This window comes from Sander vitreus, chromosome 1, assembly GCF_031162955.1.
Source record: "Sander vitreus isolate 19-12246 chromosome 1, sanVit1, whole genome shotgun sequence".
NCBI classification, from domain to species: domain Eukaryota; kingdom Metazoa; phylum Chordata; class Actinopteri; order Perciformes; family Percidae; genus Sander; species Sander vitreus.
In genome coordinates, this window is record NC_135855.1 from 26717260 (window position 1) to 26733996 (window position 16737).

General features: G+C 38.9%; 1 protein-coding gene across 1 annotated transcript in view; it reads right to left on the reverse strand.

The window, feature by feature from the left end:
• LOC144523220 (CUB and sushi domain-containing protein 1-like) overlaps positions 1-16737 on the reverse strand; it is a 339360-nt gene that overhangs the window by 143168 nt on the left and 179455 nt on the right. The window contains exons 11-14 of the mRNA XM_078258647.1: positions 7375-7478; positions 6878-6990; positions 2514-2696; positions 2102-2287 (exon numbers count right to left, since the gene is read on the reverse strand). Of these exons, the coding sequence (XP_078114773.1) occupies positions 2102-2287; positions 2514-2696; positions 6878-6990; positions 7375-7478 (586 nt within the window). The remainder of the gene's footprint in view (positions 1-2101; positions 2288-2513; positions 2697-6877; positions 6991-7374; positions 7479-16737) is intronic.

The following is a 16737-nucleotide window of genomic DNA, read 5'->3' on the forward strand; positions in this document are numbered from 1 at the left end:
TGTTCTATTATCCAGGGATAAAAAAGAAGACAAAGGCATGAGTGTCAAGGTCACATAAACTCCTTGGTAAATGGAAAAACACTTTGGTTTCTCTAATACAGAAAAACTTTTATCTTATTGCTTTAGGATGCAGATTTATTTTCCATCCAGAGTAAAACATCTACTTTTTTATGTATGCATTTTGCAAAGGCATAACAGTCGACTGGGTCACCACATCGGCTACATAGCAGCAAAATTGTTGATAAGGATCTAAATGTTTCACATTTGAATGTGTGACATAAGGACAGAATATAAGACAATGCCATTAGTCATCAATGCATATTAGCAATGATGAATAAGCAACACTTGAGAAGTGATCTGGTTATCTAAGTGCTTATTATTGCGTGTGATTCTGAAAAGCAGTTTTAAATTAGGCAGATATAGTAGTTAACCTTCTAAACACTTTGTTTGTCTTAATTTCTGAAAAGAAGACAAACATTATGGTTTCCATGTGACAACAGTGATCTACCACCAAGCAGAACAAACTGGGAGACTTTGAAGTGGCAACTTTAATTTCAGTTTGCCCAGTGCAACAGCACTAATTGCCCTGCAATTTTCAAAACGCTGTTCCAGAAAAACATCTCTGCAGACGGACAGGTTTACAGCCAGCCGATTAAACACAACTTCATCTTTAATGACCAGCCAGTCAAACCTTGACTTCATTTGATTCAGTTTAAATCAATTCCTTTTATTTCAATAGGGAACAGTGATCTAATTGCCCTCTGTGTGGTAGAAAAGTGCACAATAAAATAAAGTATGACAACTATCCGTCCAGTTTGCCAGCTTGTCATTCATCAACCAAATCCAATCAGAACTTCTCTTTACCTGCTTGTTATAGACTAAGTTGACTAGTTGAGAAAGAATGGCCCCGCAAATTATTTGACCATTTTTACCATTTCAGTTGTATATACTGTACATTAACGTCCATATTTCAGCAATTACTAATTAGCATATTCTGAGGTGTTACTTGAGGAACTAAGCTTTTAAAAAATATGGTGATATATTAAGACTAGGGCGGTCAGCATTAACGCGTTAATCGCGATGCGATTAAGGGCCGAGCATAATGCGTTAATTTTTTTTAATCGTATTCATCGCTGCATGAATAGCAACGCAGATTTCGGTGCCTCATTCTGGTGCCACTGATATGCCTGCACTTCTCTCTGATGCTCTGAAACAGACGTTACAGGAAACAGAAACATCGCTGCACATGACGCTAGTTAACACTATACTCAACAGCAGCTAACGTTAGCCTACCGCTAACTAGTAGCTGGATTAAACACGGTTACAATGCTGACAGCTAACGCTAAACGGTGTAAAGTTTGTCTGTATTTCACTGTAGAGGATTCCGACACCGGGATGTAACAATCTGCAGCTGCTGTTGTCGGAAAAACACAGACGGTGCATTCAAAGAAACTGGTAATTTACAGTCTTGTGGTGCATTCAAAGTTGTTGTTAAATGCCCTTTTCCCATCTGGTTGTTGTTTTTGTCATTCAACAGCTATTTACTAGTGAAATAAGTTATTGTTATAGTGAGTACATTATTATTAAACATTTAATTTTGACGATATGGCCTAGCAATAAACAAGCTGTTCTTTAATGTCGCCAACTGTTTAGTACCCTTCTTTTTTTTTACTTTCTTAAAAAGTATCGGTTCAGGCACCGTTAAGGCACCAGTACCGTTTTAAAAGTACCGCTTTAGCACCGGCATCCAAACCAAACAATACCCAACCCTAATATTGAATCTAGATTAAAATGTGTGACTAGATTCACACAGTTTTCTTTAGTTTACAATAAATAAATAAATAATAAACAAATATAAATCTTAAAATCAAGTTCATAAAGTAACTTTCTTTGCATTCATTTGATTCCCAATCAAGATACACTGGTAAGAATTGCTTTCTATTGTTAATATGTACTTAAAAACAGTTCTGAAATGCAAAATAATAGAATTTTAGTCATGTGATAAAACATGCGATTAATTGCGATTAACTATAGAAATTCAACGATTAATCGCGATTAAGAACATTTTATCGTTTGACAGCCCTAATTAAGACCCATTTACCTTCATCTTTGATCACCAACCAGTCAAACTGTGGCTCCAGGTCAAAGTCAGAGAAGAGAAGATGAATGCGGCTGCCCGGTTCAGAGATAATCAACCACACACAGTTCAGGTTGTTCCCATACTCCTCTGGGTAGTTCGGGGACAATATAGTCCCTGATGGAGCCGTAAAATTGAAGAAACATGAGACTACAAACAGAAAGAACGAAGGAAGAAAGGCAGGAAGGAAAGAGGTTAAGTTGACCTTTCATTGGGTAATGCCAGCAAAAACAAAGACAAATACATACAGTAGATATCGCAGTAGGTAAGAAAGAAAAAAGGATCATGCAAAATTAGGATGAAAAAGAATTACGGGAAAACATTTAACACAGACCTAAATATGTCTGTATAAATATGTAAAAATATGTGTACTTACAAATACAACTGGGCTTATTGCCAGACCACTGGTTATTGTGCTGGCATGTGATGGTCCTCTCTCCCACTAGTTCAAAGGCCGACTGGCAAAAGAAGGTCAACGCGTCACCATGTTGAAAGCGATCACCGCTACGGCGACCAAATGCCGGCACCCCAGGATCACCACAGCCTCCCCGTTCGATCTCTGTAACGACACAGACACAGGCAGCCATGTTTCTATGCTGATAATTAATGTCAACATGCGACATAGTGACATTCAGATAAGGGGTTGCCTGTTTTTTGCTTGTGAAGTGGGGTTAAATAGCATTCATAACATTCATAGATGATTTTTAGATAGTCGGTGAGTCAAATCTGAACATTCAGTTATGTGGTATTTACATTATTGTAGCTATGTTCCTTCTCACATATATTGCTGGCTGTCCAAGTTGCACATTTTACATCATTGTCACTAAGCTATGACTTTTTACAACCTTTTTCAGACTTGTGGCTAGGGTTAAGATTAATGTGGGTGTATCATTGAATGAGTCTGCTGCCTGTGAACAGACTCTACTTATGCTGTCTGAACACAAAGGCCATACTTAAAACGTATGCAATAGCTACTTTCTTTGGGAGACAGCTGGCAGCAGTGCTGGTTGTCAACAGGTTAACAAATGGTAAGAACTGACGATTCTTAAAAGAAGGACTAGCAGCAAAGTTATTACGTCTGTATGGAGAGGCAAAAGGGTGAACATGCCGAGTCTATTATTCTACATTGCTGTGTTACGAAATACAACCTATGTCAAATTCATTTTATTGATTCCCTTCTAACAGCTAATTGTCATCAGTGTAATTATAGTGTAATCCATCTTTAATTGTGAAAGGCAAAACAAATAGTGGAGGCACACAGGAAGATGCAAACACACACACACTGATCCATGCATACTCTTGTTAGGAAACCAGCAGGAGGTAAAAGACATTGCAAACATATAACTGCTTCCCAAACACACGTTCTTTCTCTCCTTCTTTCTTTATCTTTCCCTTTCTGTTTCTGCCTGTCCTCCTTTCAAATTGTCCTTCTCTCCCACTGTGCTCAATTTTCTTCTTATCGCTCCCACTCTCTCAATCTGATTCAATACGCTGTGCTTTATTGGCATGAGTGTCACATTAGCAGTACTGCCGAACTGGCCTGCAATCATATTCCATTCATTGTGTCAGTCTTTTTTTAATCCCTTTTTCCCATAATGATAGTGTGGTTTTATCCACTGCTCTTCCCTCTTTCCCCTACTTTAAAATTTGACATTCTACCAGACGTCTGTCAGCTTGTAACACATACTCCACCATGCTCCTGGATTCGCTTTGGGCAAATACATCTCAAGGTGAGCAATGTGTGTGTGTGTGTGTGTGTGTGTGTGTGTGTGTGTGTGTGTGTGTGTGTGTGTGTGTGTGTGTGTGTGTGTGTGTGTGTGTGTGTGTGTGTGTGTGTGTGTGTGTGTGTGTGTGTGTGTGTGTGTCTACACTTTTACTATTTGTTGGGATGTAAGTACACCCACAAGAATAGAATACTCAAAGAAAGAAGTGGCAGGCATGTGTGTGGCCCAGAGCTAGCTGTCACACAGTTGATGTGTCAGGATGAATATCAGCGATCTTGAGCCCTTGGTAAGGCTGTAACTATGGTGGGAACTTGTTCTTTCGCTCACTATTTTGTCTTTTTTTAGTTAGCTATTAATTTTTCGTTTTTTCTGTTTTCTTTTATTTCTGTCATTTTTTTCCTTTCCTTTCTTTCAAAGTTTACAGAATTTCACTGAAGTGCAGTACCTAGATTTACAACTCAGCAATACAGCATTTTACAGGGATCTAAACACATTTCGTGTGTTTTAGCCCATTGACACACACACACACACACACACACACACACACACACACACACAAAGACAGGTTTAGATTACAACCACGTTTGGTTTCACTTCATACAAGTACAGTATAATTACATACATGCAGAGAACGGAAACTGCTTATGTAGGTAATCAATCACAATGAACAATTTACAGTCTGTGAAGTTGTTATGATAAAGTTATGCTATCATCACATTTGTATGCAGGAAGTGTAAACTGCTTGTGTAAAACCTGAACATGAGCTGTCAAACAGCAATCATTATACTGCATTATACTGCAGGTATCCAGATGCACCATGTTTTATAAAGTAACAATATCTCTGATACTTTTGATTCTGCAAAATAATCTTAAAGACATTCAATGCTAATTTTCAGTCCTTTGATGAAGAAAAAATGAGTACATTATGTACATCGTTACTCTTTTCACAACCAATTGCCATCAAACTGAAAATTTGGCAGCCGCATTTTACTGAAAGCTTCAATTATTATAATGGGCAGTGTGTGTTTGAGATATTAACTCACTGTTTTTTTTTTTTCTCCCAACATGCACACAAAAACGCACAGTGATTGACAAGTGTAATATGACATCATTCAAAAGCTACACACACACCCACACACACACACACACACACACACACACACACACACACACACACACACACACACACACACACACACATTGGGTTTTTCTGCAGGGCTGAAAACCCAAGAGCTCTCAAGGGGTAACACTGATCAAACTGTGTAACATTATATGATATGACAGCATTACATATACACACATGCAAGGACACACACACAAAACACACCACAGCCGGTTGTTCTGCTAGCCTGGGGAAAACTGAAACTACAAGATCATCTAGAGGTTATTAACTACCATTTGTTTGTTTGTTTCTTCTTTTCATTCCTTCTCACATACACATGCACATGTACATATTGTCATGTGTGTGTGTATGTGCCTTAAAATGTTTTTTTTTTGTAATTTTCCTTTATTGCTTTTTTGAAGTATAGTTAAAGATGGAAAGAGAACAATAGAGAGTAAAGGATGGAAGTAAGGAAATTAAGGGAGAACAGTGCCTGTTGGGGGACATTATACAGTACATACAAGCAATATTTTACTTTTATGTCTCTTTTTTTGCCAAGTACATTAGCCATTTATTCCAGCCTTTAGAAAATGAGTGTTCCATAGTTTGTAATCTATGTATGAGTGTAGTCATCATTTAAATGTCACTGATATTGATAAGCCATTGTCTGTGTTCAGGTGCATCAGTCTGGAGCCAGTTCTTTTTTGCGGCAGCAAGCAGAATCTTGACCAAATATTGGTCTCCTTTATGCACAGATCCTTCCAAATATCCCAGGTATAGAACAAGACAGGTTTGGGGGATGATGTAACCTAGTACCTCACATAGCACCGAGTGTATATGATTCCAGAAAGGTTGTATTTTCCTGCAGCTCCAAAACACGTGCGTATGGTTCGGATCCATATGACTGCATTGTCTCCAGCAGGGTTGTTGAGTATTTGTGTGTTTGCTAGTAATCTTGGGCGTGATGAAAAAACAAATTTGTTAAAGTTAAATCTCTCCACTTAAAATGTTTTTTTTTTTTTAAGTTGTACGCAGTTTCTATGGCTACAATGCACTGTGCCGATTCCTTTGAGCAGTAACTGACCCCGGACAACAGTGTCAGCAACATCATTGAATCAAACGTAGCTAAGCAGAACCAAGAGCACAACCTTCATACCTCTCACTCTCACACTCCCTCGATCTCTCTGAGACAGTTTATTTCTACTCACTCAATTTGTCATTTTGTCTCATTCTGTCCCACTCCGTCAATTTCTTGTTGTCCTTCTTCCTCTGTCTTCACGTTTATCAAATTACCTCTCTCCCTCTCTACCTGTCTCACTCTTTGTCTCAAGTGAATTCAATTTAGTTCACTTCCATTTAGTTCAAGTCAATTTAAGGAGCTGCATTGGCATGGTGAGATGCAAATATATAAATAATAAAAAATAAATGGATTGTTCTAAATAATAAGTATTTAGAGGTACATCTATATCTCTCCCTCTCACCTTCACTCACTGTGACACCATCTTTATCTCTCTATCAGTCTCAGCTTTGCTATAATATGAAAAATAACCAAGCAAAACGATAAGGTGATTGACACATAATTAATTTATTACCTTCCTGAAATGCACAGCCGCACACACTCACATGTTTACACAAGGACAGAACAGTTGTGTTCACTATTGAATAAGCCCGTCAGCAACGCAATGACTTTCACACTCCATTATCTGAGCGTATATCTGTTTGTGTGTGTGTATGTGTATGTGTGCGCGTGTGTGTGTGTGTGTGTGTGTGTGTGTGTGTGTGTGTGTGTGTGTGTGTGTGTGTGTGTGTGAGACAGAGAGAGAGAGTATGTGTTTCAGAGACAATGAGAAAGAGAGAAAGAAAAGCATGGCTAAAAAGTTATTGTTGTTGCATTCATTGCAAAGAAAAGCATACCTTCATAGACTGCCTTGAACCCCGCTGAGCCAATTGTATCATCTGACTGCAGGTGGAGCCACATTTGATTGGACAGGCTAACGATGAGGTCAGGGACACTGGAACCGGTAAGTCTAAACACACACATCCACACAAATACATGCACATTAACACAAACTTGTAATAAGCATTACTGGTTTATCACTTTCTACTTTTGACTTAAAAGAGACTTTAATTATTTACAAATCTAAAATGACATAATGGTTAAATGGACTAATCTATGATTGGTGTATATCATTGTATGCACACTGTATCCACATTCCTTGTTTTTCCATGTAGTTGAGTGTACAACAATTACACCTTTAACATTGTAAGTTGATAAAGCAATCCAATATATGTAGTGTGTACCTGCACAATAGCGTGCAGTGTGTGTCTCCAATTGCCCCCATTAACATGTTCTATACTGTTGCTTGTCAATATTACTATATTATAGGCCAGAACACATAAGTGGTGCTTACACATAGAGTACCCTCCGAGTGTCTCCTATCTTCCCTCCATCTCCTACAGTTAGTGTGTCATATCCTCTTTCCAGGTCAAACTCTTCAAATGACAGCTTTATCACCTAAAAAACAAAATGAGAAAAAAAAAATGTTATGAACACAGATGATGGGGAAAAGTGAGAATACAGACAAATTCAAAATGAAACAAAAAAAACAGTGAGGGATTTATTATCAATTCATGCAGGGATGGTATCATGCTTCCCCCCCCCCCCACAAAATCCAGCAATAGAAAATAATGATATATATTGCTGGAGAAATGTGAAAGCCTAGTATTGAAATGGGCAAACTACTGCCTCTTGAGCAATGAAAGTGCTATATGCAGGTTAATAACAATAAATTAATAGTAGCATTTTGTAAACAAAAAAAGAACATTTTTTGAAAATACTGGCAGTCTCTGCCAACCTTATGACAACTGTAATTAAGTCTGACTTCATGCCATTAAGTCATATTAAATTACAGCAAAGAGAAAAATCTTTTTATAGCAGAAAATATGAAGCATGCTTCTATTATACCAGCCCTTTAGTTTTTTATTTCTTCACAATTACCTTCATGAGTAAAACAATGCTGCACTAACATAGTCTCTATAGTACTATATTTTTCAATAGGTTGTTAAATGTGCATTTGCAAAATCAACACAAAAAATGTATTTAGAACTGATGAAATTGATAGCATCATCAAACCTAGGAATTCTGGGGGGACCCCTGATGTGCCAGAATGTGAATTAAATCATGCAATGGGGAAATCACACAACATAGGCTATCTCTGTTTATTTAAAGTACAAAGAAAATAATTAGTTGAAAGACCTAAAAAGTTGATGGAGGATGGAGCCGTGTTTTATTTACAGCAGGAGGCATTAAATGTGGAAGGAAATATTTTGTTCTAAAACGTGCGAGTACTAAGGATAAAACCAGCCTGAGAGAGACAACCAGTGTCTCTATCTTATTTAAACCTATAGTGTGCAACTATTTTTTAAATAATGAACATCCGTTACATTCAAGCCATTGCCAAATAAGTTGATACAAAGCCAATGAAGCCTATCAGCTCCACAAAACTCTCTCTGTATTTCTCGGTGTGGCTATGTTTACAAAATGGTGCCGGCGACTTTTGCGCGCAGAAGCTTGAGTGATGCCTTTTAGGTGACCGCTGAGAAAGAACAGCAGCAACGGTCAGCTTTGGAGACAAAGAGGACATAAAAACTACAAGATAATTACCTCTTCTGAAGAGTCCGTAATGTTTTTTAATCTACCGTTTCCTCTAGCTACTAGCAACTAGTGGGGGAGGGATGGGGGTGGTGCGTGACCACCAAAGGCTTGCGTCATGTGGACAGTGTTGTTGTCATTACTTAGAATTCCTCATGGGGGCAACAAACTATGCACTATAGTTTTAATTAAAGCTGCTATGCCAAAGGTTGGCACAAAACAATTCATTTGACAGTGACATATTGGTATTTCAAAATAATCCATCTTTAATGAATGGGAGCAGAGAGAAAGAACAAAACTCTGAAACTAAAAGCTCCCTTGCTTTAATTTAGCAGCATCTTCCTTTACATTCATAGTTACACAAATCACTTCTGGGAGCTAAGCATGCTGCACACTGCAAACACACCCTGCTGTTGAACACTGAAAAATTTGGTGTTTAATGCCTTACTTGCAGGCACGTACGTGGCTGTAGTTGCATGCTTACAGCACTGGATCATCAATCTACTTTGCGCTCTAAAATGCCGTAATACTGATTTTCTATTATTCGCTGCTTGTCCATTATTTATTAGCTGTAGATCATTTCCCTGACAGAATGGGAGATGGCAGATTTCAGCTGTTTTCAGAAAACCTCTAAGAGAAAAGAGCTGGTCTCAATCAGTGAGTTTCTGGTGTATCAGAGGACTGTTAAAAAACAATGAACATGTGATGTTGGTTTAGAATCCATCACATGGCAAATCACACTACAGTGAAGAAAAACCTTACCGCAGGTGATAAGGCTGTAAAAACCATTTCAACATGCAGAATCAGCTATGCATAGCTAGGCCTTTGGCCGGGCTTTGTCGTAATAAAAATGGCTAGCAAATGTTCAAATAATGAAAAAGGATATGGGACCATCTGAGGGATTAACCGCCATCATGAGAGGAATGCTAAAGAAGCCACGGATAACTGTATAAATCTTTATTCATACATGTCTGAAAGCATCCATGCACATGCACACACATAGACACACACTCATAGACACACACTCACACACACACACACACACACACACACACACACACACACACACACACACACACACACACTGTCTAAAACAATGCAAACTGATATGCAAACAAGATAATATTCAAGAGAAAATTTCTTTTTATTTTTTTTACATCAGAAACTTACATTCAATATGCAGCTGAATAAATATGAAACTCATACTTGTAGAAAGCATTTTACTATATTATTATACACTGAATGTTATAGCCTCTGGCAATGTTAAGTCTTTCCAAAATGGCTAGAAATAATGGGAGAAAGATGCAAAACAATATTTTGAGGTATTAACTCCTGGCTAACAACAAATCACAGGGGGCATTAATAAACCATTGTTCTTTATTTGTTGATGTGTTTCTGTTTTATATTTTCACCTCCACCTGAAGGTTCACAAGAACACATTTGTTTCTGTCAATTTTTAAAGATGCATCATCATCCCTGTCAAAATCTTCAGATGTTCATTTTATTCTTATGAGGACACAATATTTAATCCATTAACAGTTGTGCTGATCACGTCAACTGGTATTAAGGGGGATACAGAAACCATTTCTTGGTTGTCAAACATCATTCAAACTATTAGTTTGATAACTACTTTAACATACTGCCAATAGTTTGCTACATACTGTATGCACAGAAATACACATTCACAGGCACACACAAATTCAGTCAAGTCAAGCTGAAATAAACGCATGCTTTCTTTCTGCTACAGCCTACACATCTTGTTTGTAAATTACATGTCCTGTGCTTTTTTTCTGAAACAAATCAGTACCCAAAAGGTAAGCTTATAAAGCTGTACTGTTAATGTCAGTTTGTTGGCTATAGCTAAGCTAGTCAGCTGTACCACAAAAAAAACTGCAAATGGTGTGGTCCTTATTCCTCAATACCACCGCTAACACAAAACTGTCCATCCTTGGTTTGTACGCTACAGTCACCAGCACATTTGTAGTTCTAATGTTGCATCTAATGGCCCCATCTCATAACTGCAAAAATAGATGACTATTTGTAATTTTAATTGGGCTTTCAATCAAGGCACATGAAACATAACAATGAAACCAAGGACAGTAAAAGATCAGGTGTTGTTGCAGGCTGTATCTGTGTTTGTGTGGGAGGAGTGAAGGTTGTTGTTAAGAGTGTATAGCAGCAGCAGCTTGTTATCATAAAGAAAGGGAGTGAAGCAGAACACAGTCAGAAACAGACTATACGCACATCCATGCATGTTTTTGCGCCTGTGAGTGTGTGTATGTGTATAGGAGGTGGTTTTCAGGTGCATCTGTCTTTACAGCTGAAGCAGAATCATGTTTTGGCATGCCTGTTTCACTGTATGTGTGAGCGCAGTTTGGCTATGTTTCTGTGCCTACATGTTTCCTTCTCTATTTATAAATGTGCGTATGTGTGTGTGTGTCTAGACAGTCAAGGCAGATTACATAGTAGCAGCAGACTTAAAGGAAGGAACTGAAGCGTTATCACACTAAGGTCATTAGCAAGAAGCTCAGTGCTGTTCAACAGATGCATTTAGAAATACATTAGGAGGAGCCTGCAACCCCAAACTACATTAGATTAGCGTCTGTATTTCCTAATGCAAAGAAAGAAACTAAGAAAGAAAGGAAGAAAAGAATCAACCACAAAAGAGAGAAAACAGGACAGAAAGTGTAATCTAGGCCTTCAACTAAATCAGTGTTGACAGTACACACAATTTGCCTTCAGTTTGATGACTACAGCTCTGTATATTTTCTTTTGATTCCATCACATTAATGAGTTACTGCAGTACTAGTATTTCAGGAGAGAGTTCCTCATGTTCAAATTTGGCCGGTACAGGAAAAAGCAGTGTTTCTGTTTAAAGGTGGATGCTCTTTGAAGGGATAAGTGAAGCGTTATCACTTTGAGGTCATTAGCAAGCAGCTAAGAGCAGCTCAATAGGCCATTTAAACATTGTTAAGAGAACTGTACCACCCAAACCTACAGTGAAATACTTTCAGTCAGTCAGCCAGTAAAGTTGTAGTGCCGTGAATTTTAGGGTCTCCTCAGGGCACGATCACAGCCTTAGGGAGAAACTGATAGTAAACCTTCTCCTACTCTGATCCTAAATTCACAGAGGATGTGTTTCCCACTCAACTCAAACAATCTAAGACTTTTGCTGGTCAGTGTCAGGCAACAAAGCCTTATAAACATGTCACGCAGTGCACACTGTACCCAATCAGTTTATCTTTAGCAGAACGATAATAGGACTAAATGCCTACCCTGAGATGCCCCTTGCATTGCCCCAGAAAAAAGGAATTGAAATTGAAAAACTATACTATGCCTGCCGATCTTGCCCTCGCTGTTGTGACCTTACGTCAAAGTAGTGCAAGAGAACACACAGCCATAATTGGGTGGACTAGTTCTTGAATTCCCTCATTGAGGCTGGAGCAGTGCTGAGTCACTGCTGAGCAGAAAAAGTGGGAAGAAATGATCACATAAATATAAATCCATAAAGCGATCTATCTATCTATCTATCTATCTATCTATCTATCTATCTATCTATCTATCTATCTATCTAAATCAAGTTAAACAAAATTAATGGAGGAATTTCATTTCTATGTCACTGCAGCCTCAGATACAGACTGTATCTGAGGCTGGTATACCAGACTGTTAAAGGTTCATCGTTCTGCTCAAGAGCACTTCAGCAGGTCAGATGCTTCTCTGCATGGTTATTTACACTTGCGTCCTCTGGTCAGAGGGTACCCTGCCTACCATACTTACTATGCTGTCGTGCAGCCCTAGGTTTCCTTAAAAACAAGATTTGATTTGGGCCCTGTTAAAATGTCAACACTGCAAACGTCTAATGAATTACGTTCAGTCAGCCATTTCAACTACAGAATAAGCTGAGGTGACCCCTGCCAAGGGTAGTGCACATGGGTATAGGTTTCATTTCAATCTTGGTGGCAGTAACGCCAGCCTCCTTATTATTATTGCACCCAACAAACCTACAATAAACAGCCTATTTTCCTCACATCACACAATCATTTCTGACAGAACACAAACCAGTCAATATTTTCACTCTGGATTTGATCGACCTCTCAACTAACCCACTGTAAATGTAGCAATTACTGCAAAAGGAAATTTCTCTTGAGTAAAGTTAAGGCATTTACCTACAGTAGTACAGCTTTTGAAGACATGACAGAATATTTGAAATTAGAAAATATGTCTTGCAGTTTGTATATTATTTTCCAACAAAATAGCACATTTACTAGACTGGGTAAACCCAGCCCGATCTGCCGCCGATTTGATTTCACCCTGTAGCTCTGTACGTTTAGCTATCCTGCTTCCATTACAAATTTGCGGGAAACTGGCGCGCTATTGGCGGGTTTAACACGATGACGATAGAGAAGCGAAGGCAAGCAGCTTTTTGTTTACATTCAACATGACGGCCACCAAAGCGCAGCAACCCGTTGATGTTGTTTTAAAAGGCAAGTTTTCTCTAAAAACAGAACAGAAACTTGCCCAGGAACAATTCCTACAAAAGAAGGATGTGTTTGCCTTACTACCGACTTTTTTCTTTTTCTTTACTACCGACCGGCTTTCGCTCTGCCTTGCTCTGCAAAGTACGTCACCTGGCTCGTTGGTCTGATTGGTTGAAGGACTACCCAATTGCGTACAGAGTCATTTGAACTATGCCCGTTGATCACGCCTCTTGTGCAGTAGAAAATACAGAGGAGACTCCCCAGACTAATGTTCAATCTTAAAAGATCGAGCTTGGTCTGGTGATAGCCAGACTACACATTTCAACCCAGTCTCACGGCAGTTCTTGAAATGGTCACATTATTTAATCTACTGATTGAGTCAGCACATATTTTCAACTAATGTATTTCAATGGGAGGCATCTTTCGTGATCACAGCACGACTACGGTAGCAAGTAGTATGAAATGCCAAAAATCCGCGCAGGGAGGTTGGCTGGGGTGGTTGGCTGGGGTGGTGGATGGGTCAAACAACACAGGACTTTCACCCCGGAGACCGGGAATCGTGTCTCGCGTGTGACGTTAACTTTCCCCGTTCCTAAACTCAACTATCCCGTTGTTGTCCCGCGTCACCCAGAGACTGCGGATCGTGTCCCGGTGTTTGACGTTAACTTTCCCCTTTCTTCTTTTCCTAAACCCAACCTCCGTATAGATGCTTCCCATTACGCGATGACCACCACGAAATAAACGAGATAAGCGTGTCCGTGTACACGAATCAATAGATTAAAAATAACGTGACCAATTCACGAACTGCCGTGAGACTGTGTTGCACATTTACAGTTTGACTCACTTGAATTAAAAGCTGGCAGTGTGTGTGTGTGTGTGTGTGTGTGTGTGTGTAGGACGAATACAATCCATTCACAGTAGAGGCCCAAACTTCTAATCATGAAGTGAAATAAAAAATGGGAGAGGGGGAATGACATGTAGCAAGGGCCACAGGTCAGAATCAAACCCGGGCCCGCTGCGTCGAGGACTAAACCTCTATATATGGGCGCCCGCCCTACCAACTGAGCTATCTGGACAGCCAGAGGTTAAACTCTTAAACTATTCCAACACTGAGGACGCTAGACTGAGAAGAGATGTTATTCTTCTTGATAAAACACTTGTTTCATTCCTTTTGTCACTTCATGTCCACGTTGATAGAGCTAGGGGTAGGAAAAAAAATTGATTCTTAGATGCATCGCGATTCTCTCTAGAACAATTCGATGCTCGATTCTGATAAGTTAATATCGATTAATCGATTATTAAAAAAAAGAAAAGTTACTGTCTCCAGACAAGTACAAACCAAAAAACAGAGTGACTGAAAGAGGATGGGATAATGGACAATAACTTAGAGTTTAGGCGAGAGTGCAGAAAAAAACACACAAAAATGTCCAAAAATAAAAAATAAATAAATGTTGTATATATACACACATGTTCTAATAAGACACACATTTAGGCTGTTCATCTACTTTATCACATGACATCTGACCACCTCATGGTTCATGTTCTAAGAAGCCAATTATCCACCATCAAACATGACGGGGCCTCTGACATGGAAGATTACTGTGAGAGAAGGTGACTTTCACAAGCATGTTTAAGACTTAAGCATGGAATGACTACAAAATAAAAACCTCAGTAGACAAAACATTTCATTAAAACGTGTGTGACAAATATTGTACATGTCAAAATCTAAGCTTTGTCTAGCTGCTTTGTCTGGGAAGCAAACTCTGAGTAGCAAACTCAGATTATTTTTAAAAATCAAGCATGGAAATTTACATTAAAAAACTGTTGCATCGAGATGCATCGATAATCGGTTTAGAATCAAATTGTTGGCCTCTGAATCAGAATCAAATCGAATCGTGAGGTGCGAATCGATTCCCACCCCTATAGCCATACCAATGACCCCAACTAATAATACCCCAATTCCAATGCTATACAGGGTCTTAACAGGGATGGGTTCAGGGTTGACAAACTCAATTCTGCTGCAGGCCCAATGGGAGTAAGGCATAAGTGAGTTTTTTTTTTTACATAAATAGTGTGCCCACTGAAGCTTTAATGCATTTCTACCCTGAGTCAAAAATAAACTGTTGAGAAAAAGTTTAAACTATGTACTGAGGTGACCCCCTGTCAGAAGTAGCACAGAGAGGGAACAGCTGTCCTGAAAGCAGAGTGTAAAATAATTCCTTTGCTGAGATTATGCAACTATGTTAAGTCATTGGTGAGCTGCCACAATGGCAGTTTGGGGCCTTTTTTCAATAGATTACTTTTAGCCTTTCAGCCAAATAAATAAGTATAGAATAACCTGAAACCCTGCTTGAGGACACCATCCCCAACACACCCTTCATGCCTGGGAAAGTTATTTTCAAAAATGTAATCAGTTACAGAAAACAAACCTGTAATCAATTATTTATGCGATTACATTAATTATCAAATTTCTTCTTTTTTTGTTTTGTTTTGCATTCTAGACTTCATTTCTTTAGAGCATTTAATTGACAATCTAATCAGAATTTTAGAAGCACTTTTCTGCTCATTGCAGCTCAAGAAAGAGTTATAAATCATCTTTACAGTGCGCTGCACTTCGCTACTATAGTGAATGTCATGATGGATACACACTGTGCAGCTGGGCAACGAGGGACAGACACAGCAGCAGGATGCAGAGCAAGCCACTGCTTGTGGTTTCTTATCTAAATTCAATTCATTTACATCAGCAGTGTAGAGCCTCTACAACACAGTTGACCAGCACACAGAGGTAACTGCTGAAGCTGAATGTGCATAGAGGTCCAAGTACAATGCTACAGCCCCATGCATTGCACTATGCGAGGCTATTAGCTTGTAGTTTACAGTAGTTGTAAGGCCAACTCGTTAGCTGATAGAGTTATTTATTCAGTAATAAAATGTTTCAGAAGTTTTGTCTGTTATACTAATTGTTATGTGGGGGGTTCCCATGGTTTATTGCCAGCCTGAAATAAATAAGCTGTGGCTTGAATTTGTTGCTCTGTGCATAAGGGCCTGAAGCATCCATTCATTGCTTTTCTTTACGTGTTTATTGTTTTTCAGGGTCTGTTCAACTATGCACTGACCAGAGGCCAGAGAGAGACCTAGACAGATGACCAGGCAATCACAGCACTAACGGATAGATATAAAATTACCCATTAACAGTCTACCTGACCTGAATGTCTTTGGACTGTGTGAGAAAAAAAGAAAGAAAGAAGGAATAACTGAATTACTTGAGATCTGGCCACAAGAGACCTAGTTCCTCCCAGGTGATGTGTGTAACAAGGTTATTACATCTGCACTGTAATAAAATTGTTTCAATACACAGTAGAGGGTGCAGCATTTGTGGTGAGTGGTGTGAGTGATTACATCTTGGGTTTATATGTCGATGTTATTTAGCCTGGTTTTTGTGTAATAGTGTTATATGCTACAAAGGCGTAAATCCCAGGGGGGTCAGGACCCCCCCTCCCCCATCTAAGGGTTGTCCCCCCCTAGAAATATCATTAAGAACAATGCTGTGTATTGTAAATAACATAATGATGTATGCTTAAAATATCTGTGTAAGTAGTAAAGCAATACAAACCCCAAAAAATGCTGTTTAAGTTTAGAAACAT